Below are 25,031 nucleotides of genomic sequence, written 5' to 3'. Positions count from 1 at the left end.
AGTAGTAGTAGTAGTAGTAGTAGTAGTAGTAGTAGTAGTAGTAGTAGTAGTAGTAGTCATAATCACGTCCCACTTACCTTCTTTCCATTACTTTTAAATCTTGGTGAAATCGTTCACCTTGTTCATCGCTATATTCAATTCATCGGGGACTCCAAGTACTCTGAAATTCTCCACCATTTCCATTATTAAAGTTCTATAAATGTGACATTTGTTAGTACCCATTAAGTTTTCTGTTACATTTTTGAAGTTCTGCGATACAGCCTTCTCAGTTTTATTTATTTTTAATACAAGATTTTCAACATGCTGAAAATCCTATACATATTTGCATAATACTGTTTTTAGCTAAATCACTCCGCAGTTAGAATGTGAAGGAGTTTGGTAACCTCGCTTTGGTTTCTAGCTATCAAGACTAATGATTTTTTTAGTTTGATTTAGGCAAGCGTAAAGTATAAACATGAAAGAGAATCTCTGAATTTTTAAAGTCCGAATATAGGTATTCGAGTATTGACTGCCAATATTGCAATTCCATCACATGGTTCAAATGTATACAATTTTTTAAATACATCCTTTGTATTTACGATGCCTACACTCGAAGTCCAAAGCAAGACTGGCGCTTAAATGAGAATAATACGCGGCTATCGTGCACAACTTAGATATTAGGTTTGTTCCTGAAGCAGTCTTAAAATATTTCAACGTCTGAAGCATTCGCATTATGAAATAACCGTTTCTACAGAGCAAATCTCAAACTCTTGACTATAAGTTTGACATTCGTTGATATTTGATAGTAATTGAAACTCATTTTTTTAATTGAGCAATATTAAAACTATTTTTCCCTTCTTAGTCTTTCTCTAACTTCTCGTGGTAATAGTTCAGCTCAGTTCTCAAAATCAGATTTAACTGCAGAAGAAAAATTTTAATTACATTACGTTTTAATTCATATAGGTTTGACAAAGTATTATTCATATATACTAAAGACTGCCAAACATGGCGGTGTATCTCATAACTTTCCATAAATCATAAAGTTACCAAACTACGTCGGCGTAGATGGTTTTTGTATGGGCCCGCAGAACACCTTAATTAAGTTTTTTAAGCGACTGTAAATTTTCAGAATGATAAGGTCAGTTTAAATGGAAAACAACGTTATCTATGTTTCCTTTGTAGATTTTGTTTGCTATATTAAATATAGGTAGATATTATTACAAAACCATTTGAGAGTAACTAATTTATTTTTTATGCTTATATAGTACCTGCAAGAACATAGCGATATAGCTAAATATGTAATACTCAATTTATACTCAAGGTATATTTGAAGGAATACTACAAATTAATTCAGTGTAGACATTTAGAGAATTCCCACGTAAGCCGCTAACAGCATCCATTTTACAAAAATCTGAGTCATTTCTCAGAAAAAATAGTTGAAAAGTTGTCAGTGCCAATTCAGATTCGTCTTGTTTCACTACAAATACTTGAACGGTGAACAATACTTAAGCTATGCTACCAGTGGTGTAGGTAGAACCACTTTCCTGTTCATAATTAGAACCTTGTTGTAATTAGGCGGTAAAATTAATTAGAGTAATAATTAATTTATAGTTTAACTGTATTTTATTCTCCGGAAAACTTAGTTAATAATAATTGAACAAGCAGCACTGGAAATAATTGAAGAGAGATCTCAGAAGTAAGTAAAACACAGCTTATAACAGTAAGCTAAGTAATTAAGGATTAACTAGTTATCCAAAATAACCTGTCACAAACTTTTTTATGTGCAAATGTTCATCAATGAAATTGTACAAATTAATATTATCTGAATAAAAATACGGTAACATTTTCTACATTGTTAAATAATGTGAAATACTCTGCAATATTTCTAATAAAATAGAAAACGAAAAGGCAGCTTGATAAATTATGTTACCAAAATTTCTTGACTAGATGTGTTGCCTAAATTAAATTAAGTGGAAACAAAATTTCTGTTTTTGTATATCGGTGAAAAAAATATTAATCGGGATTTTAAAATATTCGAAAATTATTAAAATCTCGATAGGTAAACTTTTCTAAGCAAAATAATATTATACATGAACAACAGGTTAGTTTTCGTTCCGATAAATCGACGTCTATAATGCTATGTGCTCAGTTGTTAAAAACATTGTTGATGGTTTCGATATTAATGAGAAGTGTATTGCAAGAATTGAGAAAGGCTTTGACACTGTCAACTATAGAAAGCTACGTGCTAGAACTTTGTGGTATTCGTAGTAGTAGTAGTATGTATTGAATGTCCGTAGTTATCTCACAAATTGTCTATTATATTGAATGATCTTGTTAGTAAAACTGAGTTTGTAAAAATAGGAATACCTCAAGGGACCGTTCTTGGATTTTTTCTGGCATATACAAAGGTGCTTATATCCCCAAGAATACCTGCAAAAAGTGTATCTTATCCAGACGACACAGTATGTCAAGTTCTTGGATAGAAACAAAAATGGCCGTTGAATGTGGTTCACTACAGAAATTAAACATAATTACATTAATAAATTGTCTTTACGAAACAAATTATTTCATACAAGTTTGCTTTACACAGAAGACATTTGCAAAATCAAATCGATATATTGTCTGTTCTGTTAATGAAATTCTATCCACTTAAAAATTTAAAAAATATATTCTCACTATAGGATTTTTAAAATATTTTAAACAACTGTTTAAGAGTACTGTTTATTTATGTGTCTTTAGGTTATTACTTCAGCAAAATAATAATTTCTTAAGTGTTTCATGGTTAATCGTCTCCGGCGATCGGTTAATACCCATATCAAAAACGAAAATAACTCTTCAATATTTACCTAGGTCACAGGTGCATATCTAAAATAGTCGAAGTTTTTAATAGATGCTATTTTTACTAACGGTGGAGAAGCATCAACTACTTCACATTTTAATTTCATTATCTGTGTCATTGTATAATAACAGGTACATGTCTGCCCCTGACCTGAAGCTTCGCATCGATCAATTTATTCAATACGTATCTAGCGGCACCCTAATGCCTGCCCTGTCGGCCTGGCGTGCTGGTGAACAATCCAGTTTGTTTGCTGAGAAACGTTAGCCGTACATTTCACTGTCCTTTTTACGTGTGAGTTTGACGCTTTGCTTGGTCCAGTGTATGGCACGTGTTTTTATGGCAGCCAATATGTATCGTGAATACAGTGTGGCATACCGCTTGACCACAGATTTAGCTTATTTCTGCTACTATAACGCGTATTGACGCTTACTGGCATCATACAGATTACTACTGTTTATTTATTTCATTGTCGCTACAAAGCTCATGATGTCTGTTAATCACTTAGTTGCTTCTCTTCTGTACATTTTAATCTATTTTTGTATTTATTTATATCCCATGGATATAAAATAAATTCAAAATATCTTCATTTGAATAATTATACCGCATTTTTCTTGTCGTGAATGCTGAACCAATGTTTGCATTTCAAGCCACATTTGATGATATTTTAACGTAATATTCTTGAGAATGTAAGTAAACCGCAAATAGCTGAGAAAATTGAAACTGTAACCCCTACACTGCCTATATCGGAGAAAAGAGAATTGGATTTTCTATAATATGATGCAGAAAAATACAGGGTGTTCCGTTTGACCTTAAAAAGTTTTGTCGGTTTTTAAGTTTTCAAAATGTAACGTGAAAAATGGGACAGTTAGTATAATTTTCATCAGGTAATTTTGATAACAGAAAGTAGTGCATCTTATGTTCTTTGTGTATTCCGAAAAGCAAGTGAAAACTCCCAGAACGAAGAGAGATATAAGGAATTTTCGAAATGCTTGCACCTGTCAAAATTTTTATAAAACGTCGATTATCTCGAAACGGCTAGATTTAGGTACAGGGGAGCTTCAACATTTTTGACTTATTTTCAATTTATCTTGTCGATAATGCAATAATACCTATATACCTTGACAGTTACTTCCGGTATAACCGGAAATGCTACGTTGATGGCATTATTTTCATTTCAATTTCAAGAGAACATATCTGATAACCCCCGTAAACAAAATTTCAGTCATATTGCTTTTGGTTCCTCTCAAACGTTTAATAGGTCATTTACCGTGCAAAACCCTGTATGTATATTGTAGTTTTTGATGATGGCGTAAAGCAAATACTAGTAAGAGGAAATAAATGCTTGTACTGAATTTTAAGGGGTCTAATTTACCCTTTCGCACTACTCGGATATTAATTACGGTAGACGTACCCAGCTGCCGCCCCGTAGACGCGTCACTGTGAGCCAGTACTACATTTGCCCAGCTCACATTAATTACAAAGATATATACCGAATAGGCAAGAGATTATGAACCGGATATTCATTATTCCATAAACGTACGATTTCGCAAAGACCCGAAGAATGGTTTAATAATAAAGAGCTAGCCGGCCGTCTTGAATATGTATGCCATAGTGCTTTCAACATCTGCTAAGAGCTAACTTGATTTATGTTGGCCTCGCTGCCGTGTACAAAACGTAACGAAATATCGAAAATAGAATTACTGAATAGAAACCGACATACTAGACCTGCCTACTAATAAGAGGCCCTCATTTTGAGCGGCTCTATAAATAAATGCAAAGCGTATAGATGCGTGTACCTGCGGGAACGTAAGCTTGGAGGGTTTTTAACGAGGAAATAAAGCAGTGCTTGCCATGCAGATCGCTTTATTTTTAATGACGTGCAGTTCGTCTATTCCCTTAATGGTCCAGCTTCGTTATGGGGTACGTTTTTTCTTTGTGTCGCTAACATTGTTTCTTCTTATTCATAGTTCGTTGGAAATAGTTATACATGGTCTTCATAAATGATTACAAGCCACGTGATCTCCGAGTTTAAGCAACCAACATTGCACTATTCTGCCGTCCTTAGTGAAAAGGCGGTAAGTGACAAAATACAGTTACAGAGAAAAATGCACAAAACTTTAGCGGCTTAGACTGCATAGATTTTAAATGTGTATCAATTAAATTTTAGTATACAGGTTCGGAAAGTACCGATGGTCCATCTGCCGTTACGTGAGAGCGATAAAGTAAGACATAGAAATCCGTGCGATAGAGGAAGATGGCTATAATGAAGGCGTCTAATAGTCACCGCCCATTTCGCCCAAATAAGATCCACTTCTTATTTTCTGAGAAAACATTTTGTAAGCACGTAAGTTATACGTTTGACGTTCGTATATGACAAGTATTTTGTGACATTTATACAGTTTAAACAACGAACAATCAATTATTTTCTAACGACTACTTGGTCCTTCCACCGCTAACGTGATTTTTAGGTGGTATTTCTTTTGAGACTCTTTAAAACGATATTGCTTATGACTTTTAAACGGGAAGTAACACAGAAAATTTTCTATATTAAAAGTTTATTAGAAAATAGAGAGCTTTTTAACAGGAAAAAAATTGAGTATGTTTCTGGAAAAATATAATTGATGACGTCATTAGTCATTTCTGTCAAATCCCTAAGATACTGTCGATTGAAAATTTAACACCACATATCCCAAATTTTATTTAAATATTTTGTATCCTCACAGTAGGCCCATACTATCGAGGTTGAGACACCCTGTACATAAATGACACCTCACTAAAGAAAATATATATTTTCCTGTATTTCCAATTTTTACGTGAAATTAAATTTATCAAAATCAATAAAAAGGGCATATTTATCTGAATCAGATCTGTCTGTTATACAGGGTGTTTCAGAAATAAATGCGTTCCTTGATAAGAGTGGCAGAGGACACGAAAATAAGCAACTTTTATTAATCAACTTATGGTCTAAATGCTTCTGTTTTCGAGAAAATTAATTAAGAAAATGAATCATAAATATAAGCCGATCATGTGCATCTTGTGCACTTGCGCAGTGTGTTACAGAATTGCTAGCTAGCTAGCCAGCGGATAAAACTAACAGTACCGTGTGGCGTGTGCTACGGGAACAATTATTATACCCCTATTATTTACAAAGGGTTCAGGCATTAAGGAACGATGATTTTAAGTATAATATTAAAGAGTGACCGCAAAGTGCGCCTGTTTTTGAGACTTTGACAGAGGCGACAGGAAATATCCTAAAAATATTCTAAAAAATATCCAAAAACTCGTCATGAAAAATGAAAATGAGCATCACTTTCAGTTTTTTGAAAATTTTCGAAAATCACCCTTATTTAGGGGATGAAAAGACAAAAAAAGTGAACAAATTAAGAATCATCAACAATTGTAAAACTCCAAATATTTCTATGTTGTTATCAAAATAATATTTTTCCACATTATCTACAATTTTTATATATTTGGGGGATGATTTTACCACTTGAGAGGGATGATTGATGGGGGTACTTCTGTATAAATTATTCTAATGAATGTATTTCGAAACATTATTTTTTTCATGCATTATAATTATTTTATGTACTTTGAAGCCGATGGTTGAACTTAGAGGTGGTTTTACCCTCATTTAAAGGTATTTTCCTTCGGATCTAGCGATTCTGGGTTTCAATTATCACATATTAAAGAAAAAGAAAAAAAATTGTAACTTTTAATATATTTTTTGCTTTTTTAGGCGTTTTGGAGACGATTTCATCCCTTTAGGGATATTATGGGTTTATTTTCAATCCGGACAAGACCGTATCAAATACCAAATTAGATATTTTCACGTTCATAATATTATTTTCTTGATGATTCTTAATTTGTTCACTTTTTCTGTCTTTTCAACCCCTAAATAAGGGTGATTTTCGAAAATTGTCGAAAAACTGAAAGTGATGCTCATTTTCATTTTTCATGACGAGTTTTTGGATATTTTTAGAATATTTTTAGGATTTTCCCTGTCGCCTCTGTCAAAGTCTCAAAAACAGGCAAAAAATGGCTTTTTTGCGGTCACTTTGATGTATGGAAAATTAAAAGCAGAGACATACGAAACACCGACATAATTTTACTTAATTGAACAACCATGTTATCTCCTCCTCCATTTTGATATGAGTCTAACTGAAATATTTTCTTCTTAAATTGAAAAATAATTAACTTTATGCTCTCACTTCAAAGGCAGCTCTAGTTAAAAATTTTTGAAGTTTCAACCTTAAACAGAATTTAGCTAACGCCTTAACAAGATCATTAAATAACGCTTAACTTTAACATTTCAAGGGAAATACTACAAGCAATAGAAATTAGTCACTTCTCTAAACTATTTGAAGCAGCTCTGATCGTAAAACGTGTTGACATTTCTTCGCACATCATTGTGACTAACATAAATTTTAAAATTGTTTCAGTCTTGTACTGTCGTAAAATTTAATAACCTCAGCGAAAAGTAGAGCTTTGTAATGAACGATAAAATTTACTTTGTCAGTTTTCTGATACAACCATCAAAACCACAGGAAATACAATATCTCTAAATATAGACGCTCTTTCTCTCATTTAATAAATCTGAGGACCCATATGTTTTCTAATATTATTTGTGTATTTTCACTTTATTATAAAGTCATCTAACCTCGAGTACGAGGTTTGTCCGGAAAATACGTATAAAAAATTCGGGGCGACGTGTCAAGGCGTTGTGGAGGGGTGGCCCGGTGGTCCCCCCTCGTTATGCAATCCCCTCAACGCTCAGTTCGAGCCAGAGCGTTCTGCGAGTAAGTAGGAGTTTACGTCTGCTTGTTGAAAGTAACCCTTTTTTACCTGCCGTCGGCATAGAGCTCTCTCTGATTGAGGAACAGCGCATCAACATCAAGTTTCTTGCAAAGTTAGGCAAGAATGGCCGTGAGATTTTTGAGTGTTTGAAACAAGTTGACGGAGACAATTCTCTGAAGGAACCTACCGTCAACAAGTGGTTAAAAAGGTTCCGAGAAGGCCGAGAAGACCCGAAAGATGACCTTCGCTCAGGACGCCCCTCCAAATCGAGTTCTGAGGGAAATGTTGAACGAATTCGGGTTTGTGTTCTTAAAAACCGTCGATTGACAATTAGAATGATAGCTGAGGATCTGTCAATCCCCAAAACAATCGTCCACGAAATTCTGACTGAAAAACTTAAAATGAAAAAATTGTGTGAACAGAAAGCAAGGAGGGTTGCTTGCTGTGAGAATTGGTTGGAAGCAGAGGAAAGGCAGGACTTTCTCAACCGGGTCATCACTGGAGACGAGTCTTGATTCTACGAATTCGATGTGGAGCTGAAATCTCAAAGCAAGGAGTGGAAGCAAGCAGGGGAACCAAGAACAAAAAAGTCGCGAAAATCAAGGTCCAAAGTGAAAACAGTGTTGATTGTTTTCTTTGATTCTAGGGGCATTGTTCATCAGGAATTTGTCCCTCCTGGCCAGACAGTGACCGGAAATTTCTATGTTGAAGCTTTGAGACGTCTCAGAGCTCGTGTGGCCCGAGTTCGACCGGATTTGGCAGGTGGATCCTTCATCACGACAACGCGCCTGCTCACACGTCTCTCGTTGTGCATGACTTTTTGGCCCGAAGCTCAATCACCGTGACACAACATCCACTTTATTCACCCGATTTAGCCCCTTGTGATTTCTTCCTGTTCCCAAAATGCAAAATGGTGCTTCGGGGGCGGCACTTGGGGAATGTAGAAGCCAACAAGGCAGCAACGACACGGCAACTGAAGAGCCTCACAACTAAAGACTTTCAGCGATCTTATCAACAGTGGAAACGGCGTTGGCAGAAGTGCATCTTGTCTCAGGGGGAGTACTTTGAAGGAGACCATATTGAAATACCCGAATAATTGTAAAATAAAGTTATTATTCCACTTTTATAGGTATTTTCCGGACAAACCTCGTATATGATATTTTTTTCAATGATTACATTATTTACCAATTTCTGGTATCGAAGAACGTTGTTCGAATTTATTTGGTGAGATTTTTTAGAAAAAAAAATAATTTAATAATTTAACAATATTGTAAAAATAGGAGAAATAATAGTATGTTTTAAAAAATATGTAACAAAACAATACTGTAGAAATGATACAAAAAGTGATTACAGTTGAACACCACCCTCGACTTTTTCGTTTACTTCAGCTTCATGTGTACCGAGATTAATATGCAGCATGTGACAAGCAAATGACGGATAAGGGAAAATGGAAGTCAATTTCAGATAGCGGCTTCGATGCCGCGACCTTGTCCCCAGGGAAACATATTTAAAAGAGAGCACTAAAAAGAGAGTAACTCATTTGAATTCAAAGGTTATTATTATCTTATATCTCCATTTGGCATTTTGTTTAACATAATGCGGATTTAAAAAGAGCAGATAGTCGGCGGATCCAGCGCCAACCTGATGAGGTTGATGTCACTGATACATCAGCTACATAAAAGGGTTTCTACAGAGTGGTCCATGAAAATTTGAAGAATTATCTTAGGGCCGGTTTTTCAATAGCGGGTTAATTTAACTAATACTTTTCATAAGAGCATTTCGCAGATAAGTATTCTTGGTTAAGATAACTATAATTTTTAGAGAAAATCGTTACCATACTGAAATATAAGAATATAAAGTGACGACGAATTCGAAGTCAGCCACTGATTGAAAACCTAGCCTTCGGTAGAAGCTTGACTGCCTTGATTTTAACAGACGATAGAATACATTAAAATAAACAAAAAAACCTTATATGGCATGGGTCCTAAACTCAACTATTTCCGAGGAAAAAAATATCAAAATCTCCAACTGCGTGCATAGAATACCATAAAATACAATGTTTATCACTTTTTTTAACTTCTTTGTGCTTATTTCTGAAAAATAATACCGTTGTAATAAAAATTCGATAAAATTCATATCGAGCAATGTGACAACAGCGCGGCGGTTAACACGATACGCAAATCAGTTCGTATCTGGAATTGGACCGTGTCTGAGTGTTTTTTGCTTACCACTATTTCCTTTTCTTGAGGTGTTTTCCAGTGAGTGCGCGAAAATTGGGTTCGAAGGTGTTCTGCCTGCATCGAAAATGGTTGTGGACATTTTGAGCATATGTTCTAGTTTGTAATGTACTTGTGCGTTTCAAAATTACTGAATTTTGCTTTTCGGTAAGTACCTAAATTATTTTTAATACGTATGATTATTTGGACGACGTGAATCTTTGGGTACTTAATTACATATTTTTCAAATTCATAATTTGATTAAAAGTTAAGTTCCTGTTTTAATAGATTCATAATTACTCAAATTCTAGCTAAAATTGAAGCCCTCTGTTAACGGATTATATTAACATATCGGAATACCGGAGTCGAAATTGTATAAGTAGTGACATCTATTACAGAAAAGGCAAACGACGAAAACAAAGATGACCACCGGTCGCTGAATTACAAGTGGAAGTGGATCTTATTTATGGAAGGGCGAAACGGGCGGTGACTATGAGACGCCTTCATTATAGCCATCCTTCTCTATCGCACGGATTTCTATGACTTACTTTATCGCTCTCACGTAACGGCCGATGAACTATGGGGACTTTCCGAACCTGTATATGCCAGGTTAATGTTTAATCTGTGAGATTTATATGTATATAAAGGGAAATTGCATCTTAGCATTCTTATACTATGAATCTATTGGACGACGGCCAAGAAACACAGACTGAACTCATAAGATTAGATTTAAATCATATATTTTTATTAGTTGTGGTGTTGTTATAAGTTTTCATTTTCTCATAAACTATAGCTTTTGCCAAGAATACACAGGTACACAAAAAAATCCAACCCCAAGAAAGCCGCATATCATTTCCGAAGGAATTCGATGCACTGAGCACGAATTTTGGAGAAAATTGAAATTCTTGGGTGAAAACGCTCAAATATGGGTCAAAATTTATTTTTTCCTAAATTTTGACCAAACATATAATTTTCGTAGCATTTTGAGGCGCTGAACACAATGCCATTAGTAAAATTTACTCATGACCTCGATTTCTCAGAAAATCTACCATTTGAGTGAAAACAGACCAAAATATGTACTACCAAAATTATAAAGTTGGACAAAATTTAGGAAAAAAACAGTTTTTACCTATATTTGAGCGTTTTCACCCAAAAATTTCACTTTTCCGCGAAATTCATCGACAAGTTATGAATTTTGTCTACACGATTATATTCAGAGCATCTAATTCCTTTGGAAGTGATATGTCGTCTTTCGTTCTTTGTTCCTTCTATTCCCTTGTAATTTCTGTATTAACATCACTTTCTGAATGTTCTCATTATTATTTCTTTCAATACAATCCCCCTCAAGCATCGCGGTCACTTTGGCTGGGAACTTTATCAGATTTATGTAATCAGCATCTACTATTTAGCTGCAGCATGTTTCTGTTTGTCTCGCCTTGTAAGCCGCATCAAAGACGCTCATCTCTGGATTCAATCAGTCCGAAATGGCTAGTGATGCCTCCTCAGCCACGTTTTCCCATGCAAATCACATCACCTTCTCACAAACCAGATGTGCTGACATCGATGTTTAGTGCTAGTTGCTTGTCTCATCTCGACGTTTTTCTTCTCTTACATGATGCGGACTTATTTTCTCATTGGGCGCCATATTGCAGACTTGACGTTACTGATGATAGTGGCAGAATCGTAAAATATATTTTTTTTGTTATTTTTGTTAGATTAGTTACGAGTAGAAGATAAATAATAAAAAAAAAACGTGTACAGTATTGTTTTTCGTTTTGCATCATTGATATCTCGAAAGTAGGTTCAGCAAGAGAAAGTTTAATTTTTTCATGCACTTGAAATCTAATATACAATATGTTCCACTTCAAATTAATACAGGGCCATAGCTTCCTTCGCAAAGGAAAGCGAGATAATTTATTTTATTATTGTTTAAAGGGCTTCTTTGTGCGCTAATTGGCAGCATTCGAAAAACCAAATGGCCGATATGAATAACGTAATGTTAAAGGCCATGGAGTAATATTTATTCAATATAATTATAAATACTGATAAATAAATTTCTACAAGTTTTAAGTACCTAAAATATTAAAATTATGATTTTTTTTTACTCGCTATAAATATGTTTCATATTATGTTACTACCATATTCAAAGCTTTGTAACTTTCATCCATTTCGTTGCTTACACATAGCTGCATATTTCTCATTATCGTGCACCCATGGAAACAATCTATTTATTACACCTTTTAAAATAAAATACTTACACTTAAACCGTTTTTGACACTTGAAAAACTAATATAAACACTATCGCAAAAACGTTAATCTAGAGACTATAGTAGCCCAGTGATGTAAGGGTAATAGTACAACTTCAATATTTTTTTGCTCGGGAACTATAAAGATTTTACAAACATTTTTTTTACGATATTGATACCATTTTTCATAACGCATCTATTCCCAAAATTCTTTGGATAAGTTATGAATCACTTTCTATAATTTAATTTCATTTTAATGACTGCAATAAATAAATAGGATATTGTTGTCTTTTATTGATTGTTTCAAAATCTCCTAAATCCTTAAACTGTCTCAAAATAAGGATTAATAAATAAATTCGCATAACAGGAACAACCTCATCTATATATGATTATAAATAAGAAATATTCAACTTTCCATGAGTTTTTATTATTTGACAGCTACCTACTTTACTCAGATGTTTCCGATGCATGTCATCATACACTATTGAAAACATATTTGCTCTTGACAGTTTAAAAACAAATTTAATTTAATTTCCTTCATTAATAAAATTATTATAGGTTATCTTGTCTATAATACAATAGCAACTTTTTTATCAATTTCCAATTTTTATTTTCTTTTAATGATAAGTTATTTCAATATATTCTTTCAAGTCTTTAATTATACAATAATTAAGAAAAAGAAAGTGTTTGATCACAGAATTTAAAAACAAATAACAGTAACGTACATTCCAATATTCTAATGTTAATGTACGTTCCAATATTCTACAAATGTTACTTGAAACCATGAAGCTATATCTAGAGCAAGGACATCATCTTTGCAGTAAAAATATTCTTTATTTGCCTCAGATTAGGAAAATCGTAAAGTTTCATAAGACAGTTTATAGATACTATTTTTTTATTTAAATCTTTGATTGGTTTAAAAACACGAATCAAAATAACTTGATCAATAAAAACTATTTGAATTCTAACCCTTTGTAGTTAGATATATAGGTTGTATATTATTTTTATAACTCAGGAAAGTATAAACAGTTGGGACAGGGTCAAGTTAAAATTAAATTATCAGTACCATTATAGGCAATTAAATGAAATTTAGTAAAAAATTATTACTAGACTTAGATCCTAATTTGTTTTGTTTCAAAATATAATAATTGTTTCGTTTAATGTTGCACTTTATAGAAAACTTTTGGCCTTTTTGTGAAGGTCAACATGTAAAAAAGAAATATGTAAATTTGTTACTACCTACTACAGTAACAGTAATTTTCAGGAAATAGTTTGTTTCATTTCCTTAATCAAGTTAAAGTAGTCATCCTTTTATTTCGGTGATGTGAACTTGTTTTTCTAAAAACTCATTGCGTTTACTTGAAAATACCAAGAAAAATTAAAAGAGATTTACAGTTACTTAATTTAATTTGTTTCTCAAAACTTGTTTCTAATAGAAAAGTCGTTGCAATCACTTTCAAACAAAATGATTAACATCACAAAATCCGCACCCGAAAGCCTCATCGATTTATTCGCATTAGGTACTATAATTGTATGGCTCAAGATAAGCAATAAATTAGTTGAAGTATTTATTAACGAAAGTCGACGACAGCCTTATTTAGCCAACATTCTCATTCAGCTGTAGATTTATAAGAGATTAATGATGCCTACACTTTTGGTTTTATGCCCATTTAGTTGTTCGTCAGATCTATAGGTTTGAAACAGGTGCCTTATACCGATATCTACAATAAATAATCGTGATCTAAGCAGATACGCGCCTATAACTTTAGTTTGCTTAAGCAATGGCAGTCGATCCATTGTTCGATAGAATACAAGAAAATTAAAATTTCATGCAGCAGGTTACTGAAGAAGGAGTCGAAATTGTGGTAGTTTTCATGTTTTGTATTAACTTTGTAACTAAATATTAAAAACCTTAAATTTTCCGTTGCTGTTGCATAAATTAACATCTGTGCTGGTGTTAGAAGTTTTGTAGTTTTAAAATTTGTCATGGCCAGCTGTGACTATAATTTTTATTCATAAACCTCTAAAGAGAACAAAAGAGCTATCTTAAAAATAACCACTGAACATGATGTCGTCTATAAGAAAAAAAGTGCATTGTTTATCAAAATCTAGAAGGTTAAAAAAATTTTAATAGTATTAATCGATGAATGATATTAATTTATATATTATCTGAAAATTGTACACTGTAAAAAAATCGATGTAAGTGAAAGCAATATAGGTACCCGTTAAATAAATTCTGCAGATAAACTCGTATTTCACTCGAGTGACCCCACCCCATTCTATGGTTGTCGTGCGTTGTCTTTGTCTATTCCCAGGGTCATCTTGTGGCGTGGTGTATGGCGGTTGTTTTGGTGAAAATTATGTTTCAATGCAGTGGTTTGATTACAATAATTAAAAATATATTAAGATTTAGATTTAACTTTTTATCGGCAAAATGTTTGCTAGGAATACATTATTTTCATGCTTGACATTGCGTTTACAAATTTAGATGCACTCAATAATAAACATACAATACGCGTAAATTATATTATGTAGAGCTAGCAATATAAATATAACACACTTCCAAATAATCTTACACAGTAGTATTACTCATTTAATCATGTGATGTAACATTTTAATCACTTACAATTGCTAAATATCAGTTTAATTTAAACTTTTACATAGATTATTGCCACCTTGAACTTATCACATTCGACTGGCTAAAATGATACATTTCAATTCTGTATCGCTTACATGTGGTTTATAATAAATAAAATCCATTAACGTTCTGGATTAAATAGCATTATCATGCATCTTGATAGTCTAAAAAATTAGCTTCTGGTAGGCATGGAAAACATGTCCTAGCAAATCGGTAGGGGTAAAGTTCGACCGTAGCAGCTTCTCATCCAACCTTCCCAAGCGCGGAAACCGAGCTCTTTCTCCACTTTCCTGGCACAGACGGAGTCGTCGGAGATGTCTTCGTTAATCAAATCTGAAGAAAATATGCGGAACATAAAATTATTATACTAGAAATCGTCCCTGCATCGTAAAAAAACTCTTAAACACTCTAAAGATAAACTATACCGACATGAAAGAAAAAATATTAAATTTTTTCCATTATGTGACTATAATATTTATAGTGTGGCTAAGCGCTAGTGGTGACGTCACTAAACAGCAAGACTGACGAAATCATGGCATATATTTGCATGAAAATTCAACTTCCTCTCGTTTTTCTGATAATCCAGAGTTGTTACAGCCTAAATATCTTCACATCATCCATTGTATATGCAAAACAGGTAACATTTCTTTAAACTTGACAACATATTTAAGGTTATGTTCACTTCTTAGACTCTACATACTTAAACTGGTCTACATACTTAAACACGATTCATGCCATATGTAAATGTGGAAATTACACGTTTTACGTCTTACATATTTTTGTTAAATTGAATTGTCTGTTTAGACATATCTACTATTTGTGTCAAAGCGAAAGTGTGTAGTTCGTTGCTGACGTCATGTAAAACTTAAGCCGGCTGAGGAGCACAGCATACTATTTTCACATCAAGACTTTTCCCATTCTACACAGGCAAATATTAGGGGGAGTAAAGATTGGAAGCACTCCGACTACTTCTAAAATGGCGCCATCTGTAGTTTCAAATGAACAGGTATCCTGGTCGAAATGGATGTCACTTGTCACATTTCGAGCTGTTAATTTTTATATACAGGGTGGCCAAATGAAAACGTAACAGAGCCATTTTCAGGAACTGCGTCAAAATTGTAGCAAAACGTTCAGACCCGTCGATTTTAAATTAAAGGAGGATATTCTTTGCTGTTATTTTTTACTTCCCCAAGCAAGGGTAAGCATGACCCCAAAATATTTAAATGGCATTGGGGGTTGAGTAATATTTCTTTTGAAAGCTCTTACAATTCTCTTTACTCTCTAACTCTTTAAATTTTATAATTCCGCCCAATACTTTGAAAAAAATTTACATTTTAAAATTTAAATTATGTTTAGTTGCTTACTTACTACTTAGTTGATTAAATGTTCAAACTGATGACCGTCCGCTTCCATACAAGAATAATGATTTTGTTCGAAACGTTCGCGCACATTCCGAAGCATTTCCGGAGTGATTCGACGGCATTCGTCGACGATTCTTTGACGCAAATCTTCCAGCGACGCTGGCTGTGATTTATAGATTTTACTTTTTAAGTATCCCCACAAAAAGAAATCAAGGGACGATAAATCCGGTGATCGTGGAGGCGATTCAATGCTGCCTCTTCTCCCAATCCAATTTCCTAGAAAACGTTGGTCCAAATACTGACGGGCAATTAATGCATAATGCGGAGGAGCACCGTCCTGTTGAAAAATCAAATGATCTTCATCATACTCTGGAACATTTTCAATAATTTCAGTCAAGGCAGGGTCAATAGCGTCTTCCAGTAATTGCAAATACATTTGGCCAGTCAAATTACCAGGTAGAAAAAAAGGACCCACCAGCCGGTCAATAAAAATTCCAGCCCATACATTTAATTTTCCTGGTTGCTGTGTATGCACCTCTTGGGTTTGAATCTGACCAATAGCGGCAATTGTGACGATTTACCGTCCCGTTCAAGAAAAAACTGCATTATCAGAAAAAACAGATGTTAAATCATTCACTCATTATTTCGCAAAATTGTCATAATCATCCTCATGAAGTTCCTGGACTAAATGTATTTTGTATGGATGGAATTTATTCTTCTTCAAAATGGTTTGTATGCTAGTTCGATTGATTTCATACACAGATGCCAGCTGCTTCGTACTTAATGTAGGATCAAGATGAACTTGTCCCAAAACTGCAACTTCACTAGCTTTATTAGGTTTTATAGGTTTTTCAATTTCTCGTTTTTTATTGGCTACGTTCCCTGTCTCTTGAAATTTTTTTACTAACTCTAACATACTTCCTCCTGACATATCGATCTTGATGTTGTTCATTAAATAGCTGAGCTGTTCTATTCGCACATTTATTGTTCATAAAATAAAGCGAAATGATATCTACCCTTTCCGCAGTGGAATAAACCATAGTGTTTAATTTTCAAAAATATCAACCAACGCTTCCAAATAATACTACAAAATAATTTGGAATCTACTAATTTTACGTTCATTGTGTGTGTATAGCATTCATTTCTGTTTTTTACAATTGTGTTTTTGTTTACGAAAGTGATAACAAATCGCCAAAAACCAATGTAACGCAAGAAATACTAAATTTATATCATTGGCGTACTTAACTAGAGTTCGACTGACATTTTTACCGTTACTAATTGTTTGTACATAAGTTTCAACTTTAAAATCAAAATTCTTTATAAGTATTAGGCGGATTTATAAAATTTAAAGTCTATTGTAAAGAGAATTGTAAGAGCTTTCAAAAGAAGTATTACTCAACCCCCAATGCCATTTAAATAGTTTGAGGTGATGCTTACCCTTGCTTGGGGGTGAAAGTGGCGGAGTCAAAAATACCAGCAAAGAATGTCCTCCATTAATCTAAAATCGACGGGTCTGAGCGTTTTTCTACAATCTGGACGCAGTTTCTGAAAATGGCTCTGTTTCGTTTTCATTTGGCCACCCTGTATTTATTACATCCAGTATCCTATAATATTTTATTTTCCACTACTTTTCTATTATTTGACTTGTAAACATTTATGAATGCACTGTAATTATTTCCTGGTGACGTTATGTATTTTCCTATTTTTCTTTTCCCTAATATTTGCAATATGGATATTTACTTTTCATATGTCACTGTGTTTTTTAAGATAAATGATTCTGTGGGAGATCTTGCGCCCATATAGGTTAATAAATCACTCGATGCAGAAATGAAAAAAATATAAAATCTCACACATTTGCTTCCTAAGATTGCAGCTGATCAACAGTCTTAAAATATTGCCAGCTGCTTACTTAATTGACAGAAACTGAGATACTATAATTTAAAAACCTGTATACCTAAAAAATAAGACATGATAAAACTTCTCTACTTTAAAATATTCCATTTTTTACTGGTACACAAATGATTTTCAGACAGATAAGCTATATTAAAAAATATTTAAATGAATCTATAAATCTAGAGCAAAAGATATTAAAATATGGTTTGCAGGCTTCCGTGACAGTTGACAGTGGCTGAGTGGTTGAACAATTTCCTTGACGTTTCGAAAAACATATCATTCTCATCTTCAAAAAAAATGTGACCCTGACAGTTTCATACCGACGGCGTGGTAACCTGCCCGGAAACTGTTCAATCGTAGACAATATCACAAATTACATGTCATTTAATAAATTTTAAAAGAAAGTAGTTAATTTGCTGGTGTTTCTCATCATATATAATAATTATTGCTATAAACTATTTCTATTAGAAAATCGAATTTAATTTACCTTCACATTTCATATTGCATTTCCCTCCTTTGGCTCCAAATTTGCACCAGTCCTTACTATTAATCTGTAAATATGAAGTATACGCTGTAGATTAACAAATAAAATCGGATGTGAATATACATATAACTGAAATACAATTTTTCGTAATGCCTCACCTGAAATAGTCCTAGCCCTTTACTTCCATTTGCTTTATTGATTAGCTTAGCAGTATCTTTGCCACTTTCACTTTCAACTAAACACACCCCTAAAAAATAAAAGCATTTAATTTAAAATACAAAGACAACTGTTTACTCCACCTACATAGGCTATATACATTTATTAACACCAACAGACTTGTTTTATATTATATTACTACTTTATTATTGTTCGCTGTTTATAATCATGAGAAATTTGTATGCCTCATTTCATTTGCTTATTTGTGAAGGATACATATTATGCACTAACCCCAAAATTATATTACTACATTTTGAAATACTTTTTAGAAACTCTAAAAACAATGATTGATTGAAAAATGCTCTCGGTTTTTTAAGACACTCCACTTTGTGTTTAAAATCTCGCAATAATAACATTAATTCAGTACACATTCCTGTATTTATTATTCTGTTGATAAGAAGGTCAACCAAGTGGAATTTCCAATACAATATCTAGAAAAAAGAGGATATGAATGCATAATTCAGAGATATAGGTATTGTGGTTAGGGTTCTTTATTATTTTCATATTTCTCACATCAAAACACTACGAAGTCAAGAAAAAAATTTACTTTTAAATTAAAATGATACAGTTACAGTTTTTCCACTCATTGACAAATGTCCTTTGAAATCCTTACTCATTGAAACTATTGAGATGAGTTGCGATACAGGTGAGCAAAATTTATCCAATTTAATAAAATATGTCATATGTTGCAACAACAGAAGCTATTTATAGTCACCTTTATACTGACTATTAAAAATATAAAAACATAAATAGCAACCATATTACACTGGTTTACCTTTATCCAAAGTTTCGCAATTTGCAATTGTAATTTTATTATTATTTCCGATCATACGTTATCAAATGTTCTGTCACCGAGCTATTGAATTAATTAGCTACTAAATGATATTATGAGTAATATTTCCATTTGTTTAAATTATGCAATTAACAACTTGCTTTATAAGTTGATGCTATCCATCTTGGGTTTGTGTCAGGAATTCTTTTACATCAAAAGAACCGCATCACTTTCACAATTTAATGAATGTGCTGTATTAATATTGAGAAATATATATTTTTTTAGAACGTTGTTACAGGCATTAATAAGTTATACGGAACTATGAGTAGTATTACGAGTTTTTTTGAGACAATTTAGAATTTTTTTCTTCCAATGTGGTGACAATAGATATTCATGCTTTTTATTTTAATTAATTAAAAAATAGTTTTCCCTTTTTTTATACACGCAACAATCAAAATATGCTTGAAAACAATTGCGCAAGTTTGTTTTCTTTTAACTATCATTTATTTTTGACTATTATTATAAAAAATATATTATAGTACTCCTTAATTGTAGTCAGTGAGTAATTGGTAGAATCCACATAATTAAAAAAAATTAAAACACTAAAATATAATTAAAGTAATGCCCAGATATTGAAGAACATGACGATTGTTGCTGGAGTACACTTTATGCTGTATGAGTAAAATAAACTTAATAGTAATAATATAAAATATATTGAAAATATTATAAAAAAACAAATACCTCGAAGAATATTTTAATTTCTTTAAAAAATTGTTTCTTTTGAACTGTGAACTCAATTCGGGTGAGACTACTTTTTTGCGCTTTTTTAATATAAATATTGTGTTACATTTGCCAGCGAAAACCAAAATAAAAAAATCAACCTACAATTTCCCACCAAGGTCCGGCTGAATCCTCTGTTGACCAGCTCGGCGGTGAGGCCACACCGCGTGTAAACTTTGGCCCGCGCCTTCTCCACGGCTGTCAGAAGAACCGCCAAAAGCAGTACAAGAACAAGTTTCCTCATGATCCTGCTGCAGCACCACCAGCACGAAACACGGCACAAAAACTAACGGTACTCACTGTGGAAAATCTTTATAAAGGCGATCTATTTTCCAAAAGGTGTTAATCTTATCTCTTCCTTATGTTATTGCAGGCGATTTATGATGTAGACTTCTGAGTTTCTACTTTGCGTAGCGACTGTTAAGTATTTACCAGCCTTGACAGTGCTGAACCTTGACTACGGTGTTCCTGGTATATTTACCGATTAAAATGCGCGCACGATTAATTTGATGCAGCCAGTGACTGTCCAAGGAAGTTGTGCCTCCACGAAATCCTCGTTAATTTTGTCAACTTTCGAGATAATTCGTGCGCGACTTCTCAAGAAAGATTAATAGAGACAAACACGCGTATAGGAGCGTTAAGTAAATATGCCTCAGTAAATTTCGTCTTATGACTTATTTAAAAAAAAAACATTGTGTTTTAAATGTTATGTCGAAAATGTTGATAAAAATACTACCTATATGTTTCGATTCAAATCTATTAGTTCATATTCCAAACAACATTTCTCTTCAGCATCCTTTATATTAGAAATCTGAAGTAAAAATAATTTAATTTTATGATAAATAGTAAAGAGAAAAAAAGGCTTATCTCACAGAACTCTTTAGATTAGGTCTCATTTTCGGGCAACAGATAATTTGAATTAATTTTTGTGAGAACTTTTCTGTAACATGAGATCGACACACCTTCTTAGATATGGCAATAGAAATATAATAAAAATGAAGGTAATTACTTCTAACGGTAATTGACTTTTGCTGTAAGAAACATAATCTATAAATAATCGACCTGCTATGAGCTAAAATAAAAAGAACATTTAAATGGAATCCCTTGGTTATTGAACATGTTTAATAGAAATGTAACATATTCTAAATTTAACTGTATATAGTGTTCATAAGAAACATAGTTATGTTTCCCATCTTAAAAACAGTTGAAGTCAGTATCCCCAGAAATATAATTTCATAAATTCGTCTTTAAAAACAAAGTTTTTCCAGTTTAATTTGCAATACTCCTCTTCAAGGAAAGTTTTAGCAAAATATTGGACATTTTTTTTATAATTTGATTGCCCTATATCTTTAACAGTCTATATTATTCCTACAGTCTCCCATCAAAGGCGAGTGAGGCCTAATATAATGTCTTGGCATTCATACCGTTAATATGAAAACTCAAGCAACCTGGATAAGTGATCATCCGAGGAAGGCTCGCGATGCTCCTCTACCTTCTAGTGGCCTCTATCTCGGAAGCTAGATAAATTTAGGTGAGACATAGGTACCATCCCTCGGAAAGAATGTAAAACCATTGGTCCCTTGTCTAAACAATGTTAGGAAAGTAAAAGGAACCCTACGACAAAGTGAGGGTTCGGCAAAATTTCCAGGTTGGGGGTTGCTTGTCTCCTGGCGTCGGTGTTTAGCCATAGTAACAGAAATAGACCAACGTAAAATAACCAAAAAGCAAAAGCAAGCAAATAGTCCTAATGCGCTATAATCCTGATTAACTTGAGTTTTATAAGAGAAACCCCTGGGAAGAACTTGCGTGAGAGAATTCTAAACCCCTAACATCTAAAACCCAGTGGCGGCTGATGCGGGTAGACTCTGGGCTGCCACCTCCCTTAGAAGTTTTCATAGTAAAAAAATAATGTAAAATTTAGTTTAGAATGTTATCTACATAATTAAATAGATCAACCTTATGAAAGATATTAAAAAGGAAATGTTAAATTTGTAATGTACAGTCAATTTAACTCGACTTTCATTCATTCGCAAAATTCGTTTAAAAACTCTGAATACGTGAGCTCCAACTGATTGTAGCACTTGCAATGCTATCTATTGAAACAAAAATAATGTTGCGTACATTTTCCCTATATTTCAGCGGTACTTAAAATAAAACTACTCAGTTATATTTGATTTTCAATACTTAAGAGGCCGCCACTGCTAAAACCCCTCCTTTGAGTTATATGTATCGCAATAACGAAACGTTTGCGGACATATTTTACTATAAACTATATTTTATGTTTTTGGTCAGAGAATCACCTGTACAAATTGTCGGTGAAATATTGTTAACATACGTCAACCCTATCAAAAGAAACAGCATATTTCAAAATTTATAAGAAGCCGACACTATAATGTAGCGTGAACATAAAGATATCAAAATAAATGGAATAACTACTGGCATAAAAATAACAAGGAAATCTCAACTGACCTCTAATTTTAAGACCGTCTATAAATTTATCAGGGAATGATTTTTAAATTTGTCCGATTCGGATTAAATAATTATGGTTATTAAACATCAGTCCGTGGTCAATGTCAAACTAAATATATATTTCTAGGTAATGTTTATTATTAACAACAATTGTTATAAAAAAATTATTTGGTATCACTCTTGTTAAAAGTGACAAAAAATTGTCTTGAGATATCGGTTCGGAAGAAATATTTTTATTGTAAATAAGAGAAATTAAATAAATTATGTGTATATTATCTTTGTTCCATGCGCAATTATGAAAATAGATATAACTTGGTCATTTCGCAATGTTTATATATACAGGGTGATGAGAAGTATTGCAGGGGTATATTCAGGGGATTTAAATTAAGAAAAATATACCCAAGTTATAGACCGAATGTTAACTATTGTTGAAATAACTAAATATTTATTTAAAGAAATTTTTGCGGATGTTTGCTCTACGGGTACGAAATTTTTTAAACAATAATTTTCCTGGACGCGGGATTGGTAGAGAGGGTCAAATAAATTGGTCAGCAAGATCTCCAGACCTAAACTCACTCGATTATTTTGTTTGGGGGTGGATCAAGTCGTTGGTGTACGAAACAAGAATAGACACAAAGCAAGCATTACTTAATCGCATTATGAATGCTGCCGCTGTAATAAGAAATAATCACGATGCTATTAATCTTGCTATTCGCAACATCAATAGAAGAGGAAAATGTTTATTAATTATTTACCATTTATGAAATTCTTATTTCGTTTTCCTTTAATAAAATAAAAATCAATATATTTTTTTTACTGCATTTATTTCAACTATAGTTAACATTCGGACTATAAGTTATGGGTTTATTTTTCTTACTTTGACCCCCTGAATCTATCCCTGCAATACTTCCTATTCCTCCGGAATCACCCTGTATACAGGGTGTTAATGATAAGTTTTGCCAAACTTTAATGGGGTATTCTACCGATGAAAATAATCAAGTTTTGCCCTATAAAAATTTTCCTGGCATAAGAGATTGAGTGATAAAATTTGGGATAAGATTTTTTCATGGATAACTTATTCCAAAATACACTCCAGTGGCGTAGTTATTGGGACAGTAGGGGACCTTTTTTGAAAAAAAATCGTCCGCCACTGGTTTTTTAAAATAATTTTATATTTTTAAAATGTACAATCAATTTGTGGCAAAAAAGTATTCTTGTAAAATATTCGTAATATTTACTGGTCTTTAGATAACTGGGAAATCAAATAAGAAGATACGTTGCTATTTACCATTTTCTGTTGACTGCTAAATGTGTAACAATAAATTCAATACCTAATTTTTTGAGAGAATTCAAAACACTATACAACATCAACATGTTTTGTGTGTTGCAAAAAGTATTTACGTATCTTCTTATTTGACAAACAAACAAAATTTTGCCCATATTTAAAATGCTATTATGCTTTCCAATGTATTTGGACCTCCTAAACACGAATCCGGTATTAGAATTTAGCTATCACATTACATTTTTATTCTAACCTCAAAAAACTGGTAAAAACCAGTCAAAATGTGCGAAAATTACGAAAAAAAAAAGAAACCTGCATTTTTCTATATTCTTCACTTTTTCAATGAGGAAATGGACCCGCTGAATCTAAATCCACCTCCAGAATTAAACTGATATAATATGTCAGCTATTTCTAACCTCAAAAATGTCGATCACTTTCACAAATATTTTTAAGAGAATTTTCATTTTTTTTTAATTCAATTGATTTATGCCAAATTTAGTAAAAATTTTTTGCCAAAACTTTTGACTTCTGACCCCAGATTCGTTATCAGCGACCGCGAAAACCCACGTATACCAAATTTGACTTAGATCGGTTGATTTTCGAAAATATCGTCTGTCATATTGAATCCGCCGTTTTGAATTTTGCAAATTTGACTTCAGATTGTTAATTAACGACCTCAAAAAAAACCGTATGCTAAATTTGGCGTAAATCGGTTGAATTTAAAAAAAAATGTTTGTTTTTAAATATTGATTTGTGATCGATATTTTTGAGGTTAGAAACAACTAAGACGTGCCAGCTTAATTCTGGAGGTGGATTTGAATTCAGCGTGTCCATTTCCACATTGAAGAAGGCAAGAATATGAAAAATGCAGGTTCTTTTTTTTACGTACGCCGTACATTTTCGCACATTTTTACTGTTTTTTATCAGTTTTTTGAGGTTAGACAAAAATATTATGTTATAGATAAATTTTACCGGATTTGTGTTTAGAAGGTCAAAATGTATTGGAAAGCTTCAAATACGGACAAAATTTTTTTGTTTTTAAATTGTTTTCACAAAAATTGA

At 32.9% G+C, this 25,031-nt stretch overlaps 2 protein-coding genes across 2 annotated transcripts in view; one reads left to right on the top strand and one right to left on the bottom strand.

Annotated features, from left to right (window-relative positions):
- Window positions 1–25,031, top strand: part of LOC108917705 — a 235,223-nt gene that overhangs the window by 142,397 nt on the left and 67,795 nt on the right. The window lies entirely within an intron of this gene.
- Window positions 14,483–20,688, bottom strand: LOC108917734 (lysozyme-like). Its single transcript, XM_018724476.1, has 4 exons — window positions 20,324–20,688; window positions 18,609–18,697; window positions 18,454–18,517; window positions 14,483–15,045 (listed from the first exon to the last, which is right to left on the bottom strand). The coding sequence occupies exons 1-4, from the start codon at window positions 20,460–20,462 to the stop codon at window positions 14,915–14,917; spliced, it is 423 nt and encodes a 140-aa protein (XP_018579992.1). The 5' UTR covers window positions 20,463–20,688; the 3' UTR covers window positions 14,483–14,914.

Source organism: Anoplophora glabripennis, unplaced genomic scaffold (assembly GCF_000390285.2).
Source record: "Anoplophora glabripennis isolate ALB-LARVAE unplaced genomic scaffold, Agla_2.0 scaffold61, whole genome shotgun sequence".
NCBI classification, from domain to species: Eukaryota; Metazoa; Arthropoda; class Insecta; order Coleoptera; family Cerambycidae; genus Anoplophora; species Anoplophora glabripennis.
The sequence above is the reverse complement of the archived record's forward strand: the minus strand, read 5'-3'. Positions and strand labels throughout refer to the sequence as shown.

Coding starts and splice junctions, on each gene's coding strand:
- LOC108917734 (XM_018724476.1), bottom strand. CDS start 20,462: ATGAGGAAACTTGTTCTTGTACTGCTTTTGGCGGTTCTTCTGACAGCC. Junction 18,698..20,323: donor CCGGACCTTGGTGGGAAATT/GTAGGTTGATTT, acceptor TTTATTTTTTAG/GGGTGTGTTTAGTTGAAAGT. Junction 15,046..18,453: donor ATGCAATATGAAATGTGAAG/GTAAATTAAATT, acceptor TATTTTCTTCAG/ATTTGATTAACGAAGACATC.